This window comes from Geotrypetes seraphini, chromosome 2 (assembly GCF_902459505.1).
Source record: "Geotrypetes seraphini chromosome 2, aGeoSer1.1, whole genome shotgun sequence".
Classification (NCBI taxonomy): Eukaryota; Metazoa; Chordata; class Amphibia; order Gymnophiona; family Dermophiidae; genus Geotrypetes; species Geotrypetes seraphini.
Window position 1 is genome coordinate 104,276,521 of NC_047085.1, and position 18,916 is coordinate 104,295,436.

General features: G+C 43.9%; 1 protein-coding gene across 3 annotated transcripts in view; it reads left to right on the forward strand.

Annotated features, from left to right (window-relative positions):
* PPP1R42 (protein phosphatase 1 regulatory subunit 42) overlaps positions 1–18,916 on the forward strand; it is a 107,783-nt gene that overhangs the window by 15,795 nt on the left and 73,072 nt on the right. For all 3 annotated transcript variants that reach the window (XM_033935138.1, XM_033935140.1, XM_033935139.1), the window contains exons 2-3: positions 1,965–2,177; positions 11,002–11,168. In XM_033935138.1, the coding sequence (XP_033791029.1) occupies positions 2,046–2,177; positions 11,002–11,168 (299 nt within the window). In that variant the 5' untranslated portion in view covers positions 1,965–2,045. The remainder of the gene's footprint in view (positions 1–1,964; positions 2,178–11,001; positions 11,169–18,916) is intronic.

The following is an 18,916-nucleotide window of genomic DNA, read 5'->3' on the forward strand; positions in this document are numbered from 1 at the left end:
GCACTCTATAGCCCATTTTCCAAATAGCAGATAATAGACCATTCATTTTCACTCTCTATGATCGTTGGGATAAGAACCCATCTATCCAATTCAAAACTTTGCCCTGTACACCACAATTTTGTAACACTTGTTTTAGAAGATTATGGTTGACAAGGTTGAATGCACTTGAAAGGTCAAATTGTATAAGTATGCATTCTGACCCTGACTCAAAATGGATCTACCTTTAGCCACTAAAGAACAGAGCAGGGTCTCCGTAATCTGCTTTAAATCCTGATTGAATTGGTTGTAATAAATCAAACTGGTTCAGATAATCTGTCAATTTAATTATAATCCATCCTTCCATTATTTTAGTAAACAGTGGAATGGATGCCACTGAGTAATGTTAGGAAATTCCTTTTCACAGAGAGGGTGGTGGATGCCTGGAATGCCTTCCCGGGGGAGGTGGTGGGGAGGAAAATGGTGATGGAGTTAAAAAAAGCGTGGCATAAACACAAAGGATCTCTAATTAGAGATTGACTACCCATAAGTTCAGGAATAGAGTGTCTGTCTACTAGAAAGAAGATTACCGAGGTAAAAACCTAATCTTTCCATATCACACTTAGCTGGCTATGCATTAGTCAGCTTCATGAAACCAGATATTTAGTACCAATGCCTGAACAGGACCTGGCATTGAATAGCTGGGAATAGAATCAGCAGCAGTCAGCAAAACACCTGAGTACCGCTGGCTGAATAGCGGCACCTAAGGCTTTTGATTTATGTGGTCCAAAAGTCTTCTTACAAGACTAAGGTATTTGGGGTACACGAGCTGCCTGTTGGGGGTATGCGGGCTGGCTGCTGCCGCCTGGGATCTCTCCCTGCTTGTCCCCCACTGAAGCTGTCGCCGCCACTTCCTCCCTGCCTCACCATCTAAACTGACCCTGCCATCCGACACACTCCATTCCCACGCCGCTGCCGCAATAGCCACTCAGCACACTCCATTCCCACCCACCCCCTGCCACTGCCGCAACAGGAACAAGCCAGGCGCATTCATCGAGTGCACATGGTCAGCCCACAAGCTTTCCCCCAACATCAATTATGATGTCAGAGAGAAGGTTCCGGCCCAGCAGGGGGGTTGAGGGTGGGAATGGAGCATGTTGAGTGGCTGTTGCAGCAGCAGGGGGATCGGGTGGGAATAGAGTATGTCAGGTGGCAGGGTCGGCTTCGGCGGTGGGGCAAGGAGAAATCAGCGGCGGTGGCTTCAGTGGAGAGGCAGGCAGGGAGAGAGGAAGAAAAAGTTGGATTCATGGAGGGACAGGCAGAGATGTTGGTTGGGGAATGGAATGAGGTCTGGAGGAGAGGAAGCATTCAGGAGGCAGAAAGAAGGGAAGAAATACTGGATGCACCTTCAGAAGGAAGTGCAACCATAGACTCATGAAATCATCAGACAACAAAGGTAGGAAAAATGATTTTATTTTCAATCTAGTGATCAAAATGTGTCAGTTTTGAGAATTTATATCTGCTGTCTATATTATGCACTATATTTGTCTATTTTTCTATACAGCAGTTGTTACTGAGGTGACATTGCATATTTTAAAGTCATATGCCTTGACCTCTTTGAAAAAACCTGAATATAAATGATAATTAACATTTTCTCTCCGTCCAGTGTGCTTTGTGTTTCTATGATTTTGTGGTTACCATTATGTATTAATAAGATTATATTGTGTGTATATGAAAAATGGATGGAACAAATTGCATTACAATTAGTACTATTATTATGGGGGTGGAGTCTGGGGCAGAGTTTGGGCGGAGCTTGGGCGGGGGTACTCGGTTGGTATTTGTTAGGCTTAGGGGGTACTTGGCTTGAAAAGGTTGAGAAACACTGTATTAAGGAACCATGAGACCACAGGGGAAAATGAATTGCTGCTAGTTCCTAGATGCTGCATAACAGTGTTGCAGTAATTTTCCAATGTTCTTTGTTAAACCAGCTTTAAAGAATCAATAATGAGAGATTTGTGACATCATCCTGGAATAACTTTGGCTGAAAATACCTGGTTTGTGAATGAAACATGGTTCGGCTCACTGTGGATCTAATTGCTAGAAGCAAGAATCGCATCAAGAGTCAGAGGGAAGAGCCTGTGGTACAGTGCTTGAAGAAGCTAACACATCTGAACTTTTCAAATAGAAACATCGATTACATTGTAAGTGACTGTCTCCCATATCATAGCAAAGAAGATGATGTCTTCCTCTCTGTTTTATTTATTGTATAAAATTTTCAGACTGGGGGTTGGCATTCACAGGATTAGAGGATTAGGCAAACTTTTTGGCCCCTGTGTTACATTGAGATGTGATGTATTTCTAGGGCCATAGGGGTTTCCACCCCGTTAGTTTAGAATGGAAAGAATAGTGGCCAAGAAAAGATAGAAGTACGAGTATCATGGGACTGATTTACTTAACTACACTTAAAGGTAAACAATGCAATGTTGGAGCAAAGAAAGCATGGAAAATAAAGATGAAATGAAAATAGGAAGGTGAGAGAGATGAAATGTCTAGGCTATCAAGGTAAGAGTAAGAGGCAGTAGGATGCAATACTCTGGAACAAATTGTGCAGCTAATGAATGTAAAGGCTGATTAAATTTCAGTTATGGTTATGGTGCTGAAACTATCCAAAATCCTTTTTCTGCCTGGTTTCAGTTTTGGCCTAAAATGACTGTGTTTTTGATGGAAGCTGAAAATTTGTGCTTTGTCCTGTTTCTCCCTCCTTCCCTTTCCCTCCATACAGGAGTTGCCTTTCTCCCCTGCTCAACTGTAGGGGCTGTGGATTCATACAATAAAACTATGGCTTTATAGATCCTTCTGGCTTCTTGACATTTGGAAAGACTGTTGTCCAATCCCATTCTTCTCCATTGTTGATTTCTTCATGAGTATCCTCTTCCGTTGGACTTTTGAATCCAGCTTAATCTCATGAGACTGCCACAAGAGGTCACATCAGACATTTTGCAAGTAGATCTGACATGAGCAAGAGTGACTGGTGATCATTCAAACTATTGGTGCAGTCATTAGTTTTATCTATTTTAGACTATTGTAACATCATCTATTTAGGAGCACCCAAAAAAAAAATTCTAAGGAAATTAAGGATAATTCCGAATACAGCTGTTCGATTGATTTTTGGTTTAAAAAAGAATGACTATATTAGTCCATATTATCGTTTACTTCATTGGCTGCCTTTGGAGGCAAGAACATAAGAACATAAGCAATGCCTCCGCTGGGTCAGACCTGAGGTCCATCATGCCCAGCAGTCCGCTCACGCGGCGGCTCAACAGGTCTAGGACCTGTGCAGTAATCCTCTATCTATACCCCTCTATCCCCTTTTCCAGCAGGAAATTGTCCAATCCTTTCTTAAACCCCAGTACCGTACTCTGCCCTATTTCGTCCTCTGGAAGCACATTCCAAGTGTCCACCACACGTTAGGTAAAGAAGAACTTCCTAGCATTCATTCTGAATCTGTCCCCTTTCAACTTTTCCAAATGCCCTCTTGTTCTTTTATTTTTTGAAAGTTTGAAGAATCTGTCCCTCTCTACTCTCTCTGTGCCCTTCATGATCTTGTAAGTCTCTATCATATCCCCTCTAAGTATTATTCAAATTTTCCTGTATCTGCTTTAAGCTGATATAGGGATTGTCTCCAGCTTACCTTTTTCCTCATTTTGTGTTGCATAGACCAACAAGAGAAACTAGAAACTTCTACTTATATGCTTATCCAAAAATTAATGGGTGTAGATATAAGACCTTCTCAGAAAGGACCCTAGCATTTCAATCTTGTTTAGGTAAATGTATTCAGCAAGCTATTTTATCCTATTGCAGTTTTTGGAAATTAATTAAGACCACTTTGTTCGATAAGTTTATTACTTAGTGAGTTTTATTATTGAAATTCTATTTTACAACTATTTGTATTTTTTTACTGTATTATTGTATTTTACTGATTGTCCAGCTCTTTTTAGTGTAAACTGCCTAGAACTTTTGGTTATGGCGGTATAAAAGAATAAGGTTATTATTATTATTACACCACTGGATCAAAAAAGATTGTAAAATAGTTTGAGGGTTAGATGGAACTACTCTTTGCATTTTTATGTTTTTTTTGTGTGTACTACGATTGCAAGTAGTTCAGTTATAATCTTACACAGTAGTTTGAATAGTGTGGTCCATATAAATGCTTCTGATATAAAAGTGTAGCGCAGTGGTCTCAAACTCAAACCCTTTGCAGGGCCACATTTTGGATTTGTAGGTACTTGGAGGGCCTCAGAAAAAATAGTTAATGTCTTATTAGAGAAATAACAATTTTGCATAAGGTAAAATTCTTTATAGTTTATAAATCTTTCCTTTTGACTAAGTCTTAATCATAATATTGTAATTTATAGTTAAAGAGACATATGATCAAGAAACTGTTTTATTTTACTTTTGTGATTATGATAAACATACCGAGGGCCTCAAAATAGTACCTGGCGGGCCGCATGTGACCCCCGGGCCGCGAGTTTGAGACCACTGGTGTAGCGGGAATTTAAATCCATAAATTTGGGATGTTAATCTCCTTAGAAATTAGCCTCTCTATGGAGATATGACATCAGCTGTCACTTCAAATATGGCAGAGAGTCAGCCATTGTAAAAGCACTGTGGCTCTTAGTTTCATATTTCATTAGCTAAGGCCTTTTTGACCATTTAATACAGAGCATAACCTCCATCGTTCTGCCTCTGTCCTCTCTCCTTCCCATTGGAGGTCATCTCCATCATTTTTACCACCGCTGGGAGATCATTACATCAGATCTCTGGGTGCTGTTCATCATCATGGAAGGATACTCTCTTCATTTCATCCAAGTTCCTCCAGATCTGCCTCCAAAAGAGTATCCTTCCAATCCATCCCAGACCACTCTTCTTATTCAGGAAGCTTAAGCTCTGCTTCGTCTCTGTGCCATCGAGGAGGTTACTTCCTAGTTCCGAAGAAGGCGGGCGATCTACGACCTATTTTGGACCTCATAGCCCTCAACAAATTTCTTGTCAGAGAGAAATTTTGGATGCTGTCTCTGGCATCTCTATACCCCCTTCTAGATCAGAATGATTGGTTATGTTCTCTAGATCTCAAAGAGGCTTACACTCACATTCCCATTCATCCAGCCTCTTGACAATTCCTCAGATTTCAGGTGGGGACTCTGCATTTTCAGTACAGAGTGCTACCTTTCAGCCTGGCTTCATCTCCAAGAGTGTTCACCAAGTGCCTAGTTGTAGTGGCAGCAGCTCTGCGGAACCATGGCTTCCAGGTATTCCCGTACCTAGATGGCTGGCTCATCAAGGATTCAACATCTCAAGGGGTTATTGTAGTGACCCAACAGACTACGTGATTCCTACAAAGCTTGGGATTCAAAATCAACTTTCCCAAATCCCAGCTACAGCCCTCTCAAACTTTGCAGTTCATCAGAGCTGTTCTAGACACTGTCCGACTCAGAGCATTCCTTCCTCAACAATGTCAGGATGCTTTCATTCATCTCTGCCTCAAAGTGTCTTCCTTGACTACAATTTCAGCAAGACATATGATGGTTCTCCTGGGTCACATGGCTTCTACAGTTCACGTGACTCCTTTTGCCAGACCACCTCAGAATTCCTCGGTGGACCCTGGCATCTCAGTGGGCACAGGCTTGTGACCCACTCTCTCAACACATCAGAGTGACTCCTTCTTTGAGACAATCTCTCCACTGGTGGATGCTCTCTTCCAATCTCTCCAGAGGTTTACTGTTTCAAACACCTCTTCATCAGAAGGTCCTCACGACATATTCTTCAACCTACGCTTGGGGGGCTCATCTCAATGGTCTCCGTACTCAAAGCCATTGGTCCAGCACAGATCGTCAGTGTCACATCATTCTTTTGGAACTCAGAGCGGTCTTCAATGCTCTCAAAGCTTTTCAGCATCTTCTTCATGACCAGGTAGTCCTCAGTCGGACGGACAACCAAGTCGCCATGTACTATGTCAACAAGCAGGGAGGAACAGGATCTCTCCCTCTTTGCCAGGAAGCTCTACAGGTGTGGGACTGGGCAATCCTTCACAGCACCTTCCTCAAAGCTGTCTACATTCAAGGAGAGAAAAACTGTCTGGCGAAAAAATTGGGTCGGCTTCTACAACCTCACGAATGGACACTCAATTCCTCGCCTCATCATCACATTTTTTCTCAGTGGGGGACTCCTCAGATAGATCTCATCATGTCTCCCCACAACAACAAGCTGCCTCAATTCTGCTTCAGGATATACTCTCCTCACTGACTGGAGGCAGATGCTTTTCTACTGGAATGGACGAATCAGTTTCTCTATGCGTTCCCTCCATTCCCTCTCATTCTCAAGACACTTGTCAAACTCAAACAGGAACATGCCACCATGATTCTAATAGCTCCTCGGTGGCCCAGGCAACCTTGGTACTCCCTTCTATTTCAGCTCAGCAGCAGGGAGCCACTACTTCTACCTGTTTTTTCCTCTCTGCTCATACAGAGTCAGGGGTCTCTTCTTCATCCCAACCTGCAGTCTCTACACCTGACATCTTGGTATCTCTCAATTTAACTACCACTCTACAGTTTTCTCAATCTGTACAGGACATTTTAGAGGCTTCTAGGAAGCCTGCCACTAGACAATGCTACAATCAGAAATGGACTAGATTTTCTGCTTAGTGCACCATTCATCACAAGGAGCCTCAATCTACCTCCAAGTCTTCAGTATTGGATTACCTGTTACATTTGTCTCAATCAGGCCTCAAATCCACATCCATTCGAGTCCATCTCAGTGCAATTGCTGCTTTTCATCAGCCTATTGAAGGGAAACCTCTTTCTGCTCATCCTGTGGTTTCCAGATTTATGAAAAGTCTTTTCAATGTCAAACCACCTCTCAAACCGCCTCCAGTGGTTTGGGAACTCAATGTTGTTCTTGCTCAATTGATGAAGCCTCCTTTCGAACCAATGGATTTGACTCATTTTAAATATCTCACTTGGAAAGTGGTTTTTCTCATTGCTCTCACGTCCGCTCGCAGGATAAGCGAGCTCCAAGCTTTAGTTGCAGGCCCACCTTTCACAGTATTCCATCAAGACAAGGTGATCCTCCGTACTCATCCTAAATTCTTACCTAAAGTAGTTTCAGAATTTCATCTTAATCAATCCAATGTACTTCCAGTGTGTTTTCCAAAGCCTCATTCTCATCCTGGAGATACAGCTCTTCATACTCTAGACTGTAAGCGTGAACATAAGAACATAAGCATTGCCTCTGCCGGGTCAGACCAGGGGTCCATTGTGCCCAGCAGTCCACTCCCGCGGCGGCCCCCCAGGTCCATGACCTGTAAATTATCTTTTACCTAAACCTTTTATTCTCTAATCATTTAATATTCTGTGCTTTGGCTTTCTACTTGCAACCACATATATCTGTACCTCAACTTTTTGTCTCCTACGATCCAAACAAGTTGGAACATCTGATTTCCAAGCGCACCATCTCCAACTGGTTAGCTACTTGCATCTCTTTCTGCTGTGCTCAGGCTGGACTGCATCTACAGAGTCGAGTCACAGTCCACAAAGTCAGAGCCATGGCGGCATCAGTGGCTTTTCTCAGATCTATTCCTATTGAGGAAATCTGCAAAGCTGTCACTTGGTCCTCGGTTCATACATTCACTTCTCATTATTGTCTGGATACTTTTTCCAGACGGGATGACCATTTCGGCCAGGCAATTTTACAAAATTTATTCTCCTAAGTTGCCAACACTCCCACCATCCCATTCTGGTTAGCTTGGAAGTCACCCACATGTTAGAATATGCTGCCTGCTTGTCCTGGGATAAAGCACAGTTACTTACCGTAACAAGTGTTATCCAGGGACAGCAGGCAGCTATTCTCACAACCCACCTACCTCCCCTGGTCGGCTTCTCTGTTAGCTTTCTGAACTGAGGAGAGACATGCCCTAAGCTGGGCGGGAAGGCACTCGCACATGCACGTTGCGGCAGTTGCAAACTTTCTAAAATTCTACAAGCAAGTCTGCTTGTGAAACTGTCCGCATCCGGGCTCCGTGGATGACATCATCCACATGTGAGAATATCTGCCTGCTGTCCCTTGATAACACCTGTTACAGTAAATAACTATGCTTTCCTTCATATCAGCCATATTTTATGGCACTTGATAGCATATCAATACTAAAACATTAATGACCCAGAAAAAACATTATTTGAAATGCTTCTACAAATAATGTAGTTTTGAATATTCTGGATCTGACTTTGTTGGTATCTCCTAGACTTGGGCAGTTTCCCCTGTTGCCCCAGAGAGAAAGATGTTTTGTTTTAGTTCTTATATATTTATATATTTTTGATGCTTTTCATGTGTATATGAGGGCATTTCTCATATTTATATATCAATGAACTATCTTTTGGGTATTCCAGAAACTATAGTTCCATACTTGCAGTTCCTGGGAAACTATAGTTCCACACTTGTAGTTCCTGGGACTGGTAATATCTCCTGTGGGTTTGGCAGAGGGCTTCTGACTGAACATTTTGACAATCCCCAGTGGGACTTATTGGCTGACATTTACATTACTAGGTTTTGGTTTAGGCTTTAGCTGAAACAAAGCAATAAGTTTTACATTTTTGGTTTTGGCTGAAAGGGGTCAGAGAGTTTCTATAGTAGTTTCGATTTCATCTGAAACAGAAACCCCCCCCTAGATGGGGGGGGGGTTAAGTTTAAGTTGTTCAGGTGGGGGGGGGTTCGTGCTGGGGGGATGCCGGTTCGAGCAGGGGGCCTTTGCGAGCGGGGGGAGCGATGCCGGTTATCGTGTTCCATTCCCTCCTTATGCCTGTCTCCAACATATTGATTTTTCCCATTCAGCTGGCTCCTCCTGCCACAATCGGGGGGGGGGGGGGGGACAGTTATAGGATTCTATAATCGGCGTTGTTTATGACAGATGCTGGTTACAGAATCCTGCTTTTAGGCGAAGAACTGGCCCTTCGCCTAAAAGGTCTGGTTTTGGGCGTTTGTGACTTGGGCGATTTTTTTGGGTTGGCAATGTGTTATAGGGATAGACATAGTGGCAGTCTGGTCGATTAGATTGCTGAACGTGGAGGTAGGCCATTCTCAAAAAAACCCTCATTTTGCACGTTTTTTAAGAGAATGGACATTTCCCTGGTGCCTACTTTCAGCGTATAATGACTTAGGCCAAAAGGGGACTTATACTTTTTTTTGATTATGCCCCTCCACACTGTCAAATTTATTTATTTATTTTTATAATGAAGTAGGCCGCTGTCCATACTATATCCTCTCAATAATTTGCAGCAATTTAGTATGAATAGCTACATCAGAACATTCCTTCCAATTCTGCACCATTGATACAATGATACAAGGGCTAAAATTTGTCAATTTTCAGAGTCATTTATAAAAAAAAAAAAAAGGGTCTGCCTAAATCTTTTTCTTACTAGTATGTTTATGTTTTATTAACATTTGATATATTTATTTATTTAATTCATCCCCATTGTTCCCAAAGAGCGCAGAACGGGTTACAGGTTAAACATACATAATAATATCAGTACAAGATTACAATGCATACTACAGAATATTACAGATCTAAACAGTTTACAATAAAATATAGATAAACTAGGAAAGAAACTCCATTACTATTATCTGAAAGAGGAAATATTACTCTACAAGATTTATATTTATTTGTTTTGCAATGCAACCCTTATTGAAATATAAATTTGCTCAAAAGCGTGGAATATTTTGTGTGCATGGCCCATGTCATATACATATCACAAAGCTTGAAAATGTATATGAAATAGGTGTTGTACTGGTTCATAGAGGCTTTGCCACTACTGGTTTCCAAATGAGCAAACCAGTATCTCCATCGCCATAGGGATGATGCCCAATAACCTTGCAACAACAGCCACCCGTGGGTTTCTTTTCCACAGGATCCCAAGCCTGATTGTGGTCTCTTTTAGGATCCCAAGCCTGCATTATCTGGACTACTTGAATTTTCGTGAGCTGCAGCTGATTAATTTCAGGAAAACTATACTGCCAACCAGATGATGTCACTGATGGAACTGGAGTACCGTATTGCCCCGTATATAGGCCGCCCCAGTATATAGGCCACAAAAAAATGCTTATACATGTTTTAAAACTCTTAGATAAGCTGCTCCATGTTACAAGCCATGGCTTATCTAAGAGTTTTAAAACCACATGGTGGTGGCCTATACATCCCTGCCCCCCCCCCCCAGTAAATACCCTACCTCCGCCGGCTGCCTCCTGCAATGTCGCATCCACGGTGCAGGGCAGGAGCGATCTTTTCAATGTCCAGCTCGCTCCGCCCGGCCCCGCGCTGCTTCCTCAGTGCCTGCATCAGTTCGAGTCCTGCAAAAACTGACGCAGGCATTGAGGAAGCAGTGCGGGAACATCTGCAAAGTGACAAGCTCATCAGGGGATCAAATCATAAAGCCTTGAATAGTGCAGGCACGCCCAGGGGGCTGGTCACGGCGTGGCTGCACTATTCAAGGCTTTATGATTTGATCCCCTGATGAGCCTGAAGAGTGGTGAAACAAGGTCGCTTGTTGGGATGATAGAGAGATTTGACAGCATTGGAACCTAAGTCGTCTTTTTCAGATAAGTCCTTGAATGTGCTTTTGAGTGATTCTGCCCTTTCCTAACCTTTGCTGTTAAAAGAGAGAGTTTTTTGCCAGTGAAAGTAAGGAAAAGCAGTTTTTCTAAGTACCTTTGTGTCTTATACTGTTACGTAAGTCTGAGGCTTTTTCTCCCTCTGATATTGGGTGTATGCTGGATTGGAGCTGGGAGGTCACTTGGTGCCACGATCAAACAACATAGAATTTTTTTGATTTATATTATATTTAAATGTATCATATCTCCCTGATGCCCTAATGTGGCAGCATATTATATTGTATTTGTGTTTTTCTCCCTTGTGCTTAACTGTTTTTGCTACATCTCAGTTACAGAAATTATGTCATACTCTTTTCATTTTCCTATTAGGATGACATCTCCTTGTGCAAAAACCTGAATGTCCTATATTTGTATGACAACAGTATTACTCAAATACACAACCTGGAGTTTGCTTCAAACTTAACACATTTGTACCTACAGAACAATTACATTTCCTGCATAGAGAATCTCACAGCTCTGAAAAAACTTCAAAAACTGTAAGTGAAAATGATGATTTCTTTTTTACTTCAGAGATTTAACAAAGGCCATAAATTTGAGACATTTCTCATTAGGTGTAAGGCAAAAGAAAATTACTGTTTCAACAAAGAAGAGAAAATGTGTTACTGAGATGCTTCCCCACCCCAAATACTAGAGATATTAATGATGTTCATACTTTGAGTATCAGAAAATTGAGAACTAATTTTCAATAGCAGGGCCAGCCCAGCCACTAAGTAGACTAGTCATGTGCCTAGAGCAGCAAAATTTGGGGGTGGCAGAATGGCAGGAGAATAGCATCATCTCTCCTCTAACCTTCCCTACTCTCTAGCTTAAGAACATCCTCCTTTCCACTTCCCTACACTCTAGCTTAAGAGCATCCTCCTTTCCTAAATCCTATTTGTAGTGCAATAGGTGTGTCATTCTGGACGGATGGGTAATATCCCCATGCTCACAAGCCGTGCAACAGGAATCCACTCCAGCTTTTGAATCCCTCCTTTTTCACTAGAGGGCTCTGCTGGCCCCTTCAGTTTTTCCTTCTGTTCAGGAGTCTTTCTGATCTCCTCTGAATATTTCTTTTTCTTCATGGATTTTTTTTTTTTTTTTTACAGCTTTCAGTGCTCAGAGCTCCCCTTGTCGAGAGTCTAGCTCTGCCTGCATGGAGGAAAAGCAGGCTGAGATCTGCAGCTGACAGGCCAATCCCTCTGTAGTACCTGTTGGCCAGCTTGCAGAAACTTTTCTTGAGCTCAGGGTCCATTCCCCTTGTAGCATTTCTCGCCTACTGAGTCGCAGGAACTTGAGCGCAGGCTGTCAGGCATCCATAGGGGTCTCAGCGGGGCTCCACAGGGTTCCAGCTGCATTTTGCCTCTCCCCTTTCGCATATGTGGGTCCACGGGGTGGGGGTGGGGGGTTGAGACTCAGTCAGACTCCGGTCCAACTGGCAGCCCGAAGATTCATTGTTGGAAGAGTGGTTCATTTGAGGCAATGATTTCTTTTCCCAGATCCAGCTACTTTAGGAGCTGTGGCAGGCTACAGCACATATCAAGTAAAGGTCACAGTGAATAAGGCTTTTACATCCTAAGAGGAAAATTGGCCGGGGGTGAAGTGTCTTTAAAACACTTTTGAGATGTTGGGACCAGTTTGCGTGGTATTCCTTGCCTTGTTTACAGCGCTTCTCTCCACGAATGTCATTATCATTTCCTTAATCGAGCTTATATCACTCCAGCGCAACGCCATCGTATGGGCTTTCTAGATAGCGATGTTTGTGCTAAGTGTTCTTTGGACAGCGCAAATTATATTCATGTTTTTTGGGCCTGCCCAGTGGTCCATGTTTTTTGGAAAAGAGTTTGTGCATATATACGCTGTGTGTTAGGGCGGGTGATACCTTGCGATCCCATTCTTTTTTTATTGAGCTTTTCAAGGGCTTTTACTCTCTCTCGGCGGGGCACCCTCTCTTGCATTCGAAAAGTCTGTCTCTTGGGCTGCAAAACAATTTTGCAGGTATGGACCACTTCCTCTGCCCCTTCTTATTGGGCTTGGCGAGCTCATATTGCTAGACTGATTGCTTGGGAAGTGCAAGATGCACGTCATACATAAAAACGAAGGAAGCTTTTCTTAACTATCTGGGATCCATATTTATGATCCCTGTCCCAGAGAGCGTGCAGTCATCTTTTGAACACGTTAGGGGATACATCTCTATAGGGCTGCTAAGGTCCCCTTTTTTATTTCTCTTTTTCTAATTAGATCTCTTGATTTTTGTGGCGTTTATCTCTGCCTGGGTATCCCCTGCGCTAGTGTTTTTGGATCGGTGGAGATCCCCACCAGGACTTTACATTTTTCTGTTGGTCATGTGTTCCCAGATTTGTGATTGGTTGTGTTGGGAAGGTTGGGGGGGGGGGTGGAGGGGAATTAGTTACTTGGCTGTTTACTGTTTTGGCATATGTTTGCATATACCTCCAGGTGCTCGTGGTTTCTTGTCATGTTGCTGTATTTGGGATCTGTGGGATAGGGGGAGATTGTCACTCCTTGGTCTTTGCGCCCCTTTTTTTTATTGTATACTTTGTACTGTTCACGGTTTTCTTATTGGCTAATAAGAGATGATTCACTTTTCCAGACAGTGGACAATGGGGGGGAGGGAGTGGGTAGGGTTTTCTGGTGGGAGGCCTGAGGGATTGTGTTGGAACAATGAGACAAGCAAGTAATTTACAATCAAAGCTGCCTACCTTAGAGGATATCAGAGTACAGTCCTCTATGGTAGGTAGCTTTGATTGTAAATTACTTGCTTATCTCATTGTTCGTGTTTTGTGGTTCTTTCTTGTTAATAAAAAAGATTTTTACTAAAACACTTTATGTCAGGTTTCTGCCCCTTTCCTTAGGTTTTCTCACCTCCAAAATCCCTTTTTCACTGGTTTTAAAGCCATTTATGGTGCCAAAATGCTGCCGTGGCAGCCATCTTGGATTTCCCAATTTATTTTTAAGAATCTACAGAACCTTAAAATTACCTTGTTTTGCCTCAAAACTGGCAGGGATGGAGTCCTCAGGCTCCTTTACCCTTAATTCATGCTAGGTTTGTGCTGGATGGGCACCCAAAGCGCATTCTTATGCCATGTACTGTGCAGCACTTGAAGGGGAGGTGGGAGCAACCCTGTTAGCCTCCCCTTTTCTCTCTAGGGCTGAAGAACAGTTGGAAGTAAATACCTTCCAGATCCCTAGAATGACAAACATCCTAAGCACAGGAGCATGGATGCCATGGAGCCTAAGATACGCAAGCTGTAGTCATCTAAAGGAGATTCCGCACTGCCTAATACAGCATTTTCTGTGGAATGTATCAGTCTGATGTGGAGAGCTTATCTGGATGGATGTTATCCCCAGGTAAAGTCTGGCAGCGCACCAGGAGGCGTGCAAGGAGGCTTGGGCTTCCAGAGCACATCTGCCTCAGTGTCAGAGGCTGGCCAGGATCTGGTAGGCCTTTCTGAGGGAGACTTAGAGGATGAGGGGTCTATTTGTATGCCTTTGCTGTCACAGAGCGAATCCTTCCTGTCAGGAGATACAGGGTTGGAGGCAGGTGTGAGTGCGCAAGATATAATAGTGACTCTCAACAGGATAACCCCACCCTCACACCCTCACTCTTAGAGCTTATTACTGACTCTTTGCAGGAGTTAAACTTGAGCTCCCAGCAGGTCCCCTCTGCTCCCTGCTTTATAATGAGCAGAGTGAGAGCTCAGTCTTCTTTGTTTCCCTGGCATCCTGATATCAGTGTATTAGTCACGTAGCATTGAAATGCTCCTGAAGGGTCCCTTAAAGTAGTCAAGACAATGGCTTAGCTTTATGCGATGGCACAGGAGTGTCAGCAGCTGTTCCCTCAACCTAATGTAGATTGCTTGGTAGTGCAGGTAACCAAACGCAAGTCCCTACCAAGTGAGGAAGGTACGGTATTAAAAGATATGTAGGATCATAGAGTGAATGTGATTCTTAAAAGACAATTTGAAGCACTGATCTTGGCAATCAAAGCAACTACAGCAGCTTCCTTTGTGACATGTGCATGTCATACCAGCTGCAGGGGCTTGAGCTGGTGAAAGGCAAGCCTTTGCCCCAGCTCCTGTTAGATGAGTGTATTACATAGTCGATGCTCTCTATGACATCATCAGTCATGAGCAAAGTTTTGGCTTATTTGATCTCAGCCCGCAGAATGCTGTGGATCAGGCAAAGGGTGAGAGATTCTACCTCCAATGTTGCTCTCAGCAGACTTCCTTTCAGGGGACAAATGCTGTTTGGAAAGGGATTGGACGATCTCATGACCAGCGTAGCAGATCATCAGCTGAAATTTGTATCTGATAGCAGACTGTGAAACTTTAGAGGTTCTGGGTGGTTTAATTTTCGTGGCTCAGGCGCTTTCAGCAGTACTCAGTAGAAGCCTCCTTTCAGATATACTTCCAGGGAGCCAGACAGAGATTCTCAGGTGCCAGGCGGAGCCAAGCCTCCAGTTCTCATTCCACTACAACCTCCAAGAAAGAATGATGCTAGGTCTGGAGCAGTTCCCCTCAAGATAGAGGTACAGCTTTCAGAGTATGCAGAGGTCAGGGCACAGATCTTGTCAGACCATTGGGTGTTGGAGATCATTCAGAGCGGGTATAATCTTGAATTCACCCAGCCCTTAACAGGGTTTGTGGATTCCTTGGTAGGGCAACAGAGAAAGCAAGCAGGGTCACGGCTATAGTTCAGAGGCTGTTAGATATTCAGGTCATAGAGTCTGTGCTGCCCAAAGATTTGAGCTCAGGCAGATACACCATATACTTCATCGTGCCTAAGAAAGTCTCAGACAATTGGAGTCACATTCTGGATCTTACACCTGTCAGTGCATTGCAGAAATTTCCACATTTTCACATGGAGACAGTATAATCAGTCATAGCGGCTGTTGCGCCTGGGGAATTTCTGGACTCTTTGGATTTGACGGAGGCCTACCTGCACATTCCCATCTTTCTGAAAAACAGAAAGTTCCTGAGATTTCATGTCCTGGAAAACCATTACCAGTTCTTATACAATCCCACTCTATTCCTGGACAAGTGGGTCATGCATCCCATGTCACAAGACTGTTTGTAGGAAGCTTCATTTACATACTTTTTTTTAGACCCTCCCCTCTTTACTTCAGGACTGCCCTCTAGTCTCCAGTTGCTTTCCTACAAGCGAGATAGTAAGAGACAGTCTTTTCTGCTTATGTTTAATTTTTTTCTTCTATTCAGTTTTTACTTGTCTTCATGATCTCATGCTGCAGAGGTGCCCCCTGGGGACAAATCTGGCCTCAGGAGATTGCAGACTTTGCGGGTAAAGTCTGCTTCCTGGAGGTTGGCTGCTTGGCAATGCTGCTCCTGGAGAGCCTGCACTTCAGATCGGGGCTCAAGGACCGTTCCCTTGGGAGCTGGCTCATTCCAGGTTCATCCGCTAATGGCTCTGTGGAGGTGTGTCTGGGATCGGGGCCAACTGCGTTACTCCACCTGTTCATGTGTACATTGTGTCCCGGAGATGACGGTAGTCTCTGGCCATGGTGTCAGGCAGGAGGAGCAGTCAGAAGACCAGCAGTCCAGTTTGCAAGACTTGTTGAGGCAGAGGATCTCCCTGTAAGCTGAGGCAGAGGATCTCCCTGTAAGCTGTTTCAGCTTCCTTTACTGCAGCTCCCAACACAGCATGGCACAGCCTGTCACAGTGATTTGGCGGGGGTGGGGGGTGTCTCTAGTTTTTGGGCAGTTTGGGAGTTAGCACTAGTCTCCACCCCTACCCCTAAAATCCTAAAATTGATGTGTTTTGTGTTTTTTCCATGCTATTATCTGTTGAATTTCCTGGGCTATTTTCTTTTGGATTTTCCCAATTTGAATTTAAAGTTATTTTTTGCCTTTCAAGCTTCGTTTTTGCAAGAAAACTACTCATATGGACTCCCCAGTCCAGCTGCGGCCAGTCCAAAAAGTGGAAATTAGCCGCGATTCAGCATCTAAAGCAAACAGATCTTCTAAGAGCACCAATGAGTTCCCAGAAGGCAGCTGCTGCTTCTGATGAGGGTTTCCCCTTCAGAATTTACATGCTCTTCCAGGCTTATCTAGCCAACCTGGTTCGTTTACAGCTGGATCTGGGGCTCAGGCTTCTCTGTCATCCTTGTTTCCTTTTGCAAGGCCTGATTGTGCTCCAGGATCCAGATTGCTCTTGAGTGCGCAGCCTTAATCTGCAGAGGCTACTCAACTGTGGCAGCCTATGTGAAGGCTTGGAGATGCTATCAATCTTGGTGAATCTAGAAGAACGAGGATTCAACATTGCTGTCGGTTCCACTGCTTCTTGCGTTCCTTCAAGACAGGCTGGAAAAGGGTTTGGCCATTAGCTCTCTGAGGGTTCAGATTGCCAGTCTTTCTTGTTTTGGGCCTAAGCCTGTGAGGGGCTCTTTCGCCGTTCATCCGGATGTTGTCAGATTTCTTAGGGGTGCATTGTGGCTTCACCTCCCACTGCGGCTACCCTGTCCAACTTGGAATCTCAATTTAGTTCTCCGGTGACTGGCTTGCCTGCCCTATGATCCTCTTGAACAGGTATCCTTAATGGATCTCATCGCTAAGACAGTTTTCCTGGTGGCTATAACTTCGGCCTGCAGGTTTTCTGAACTTCAGGCTTTATCCTGCAGAGATCCTTTTCTTAGGATTACAGATTTCAGCCTGTTTCTATGCACTGTTCCCTCTCTTCCGAAGGTGGTCTCTAGTTTTCACATCAACCAGGAGGTCTGGGTGCCTACGTTTCCTCCCTCAGGTTCGAAAAAAGCAGGATAGAGTGTTGAGGTCATTGGATGTACGCAGACTTTTGTTACGATACTTGGAGGTCATGAACGAGTTTCAGGTATCCGACCACCTGTTGGTACTGCTGCCCATAAAGGCAGGCTGCCATTTTTATATGGATCGGTGGATCCATATGGCTATTTCATCTGCCTATATTGCTGCTGGACAGAAGCCCCCTCTTTCTGTGAGGGCTCATTCTACTAGAAGTGTTTCCTCCTCTTGGGCAGAGTTGTTGGCGATTTCTCTGGAGAAGATTTGCAGAGCTGCTACTTGGTCCTACTTGCATACTTTTACCAAGTTTTACAGGATTGATGGGGTGGCCAAGCAAGATGCCGAATTCGGTTCCTCCATTTGGCAGCAGACTCATCAAACTCACCCTGATTCTATGGGATTGCTCTATTACATTCGACTTGTTCAGGAATAGAGTGGGATTGTACAAGAATGAAAGATTGGGTTCTTAACATGGATTCACTAGAGGTAGGTCTTATCTGACAAATCTGATCAATTACTTTGACTGGGTGACCAGAGAATTGATCCACATCTAGTCTACACATCTACACCACAGGTTCTATGAAGAAGGACCGGATTCTGAAAAAGTTGGATGTGAGAAGAATACTTCTGTGATATCTTGAGGTTACCAATGAGTTCAGGCTATCTGACCATCATTTTGTGCTCACTAGTCAGGCTAGATGCGGCATGCATCCAAGGCCACAATTTCCAGATGGATTCATAGGGCCATTTCATCAGCATATATTGCCTGTGGAAAACAGTCACCAGTCTCCATAAAGGCACATTAGACTAAAAGCGTGGCTTCTTCATAGGAGGAAGCTTGGGTGGTCTCCCCCAAAGAGATTTGTTGGGCAGCGACTTGGTCCACTCTAGTTACATTTTCCAAGTTTTATAGAGTTGATGTAGCAGCTAGGGAGGACTCTCCCTTTGTCTCCTCAGTGTTATGAACCAGCGCAGTGGTCCCGCCCTGGATTTCTGGGACTACTTTTGTACATCCCATCCATCCAGAATGACACATCTATTGCACTAGAAAAAGAGATTAGGTTCTTATCTTGCTAATACCTTTTCTAGTAGATAGGTGTATCATTCTGGAGCTCTACCCTGTCAATTATATTTTGCGCCTGCCTACTGTCTCAATCATAAAGTTCAAGTCCAAACTGAAATTTGGATGTCAGTCAGACCTTAAGGGTATCACTAATAATAAAACTCTAAGCGCGCATGCATACTTTAAACATCGTGTTCCCTGCGTCCATGATCTGTAACTCTGTGCCAGTATGCTACTGCATACGGAGTTGGCGACCACGGATGTGGAGAACATGTCGGTGACTCCCCCTCCTGCCCTCACTCACTCTAAGGCCCCCCGTCAGACAATAAACCGTTGCTGCATCTGCTGCTCTTCGTTCGCGTTTGCCCTCCTCTTCAAAGCAGCCTGCTGA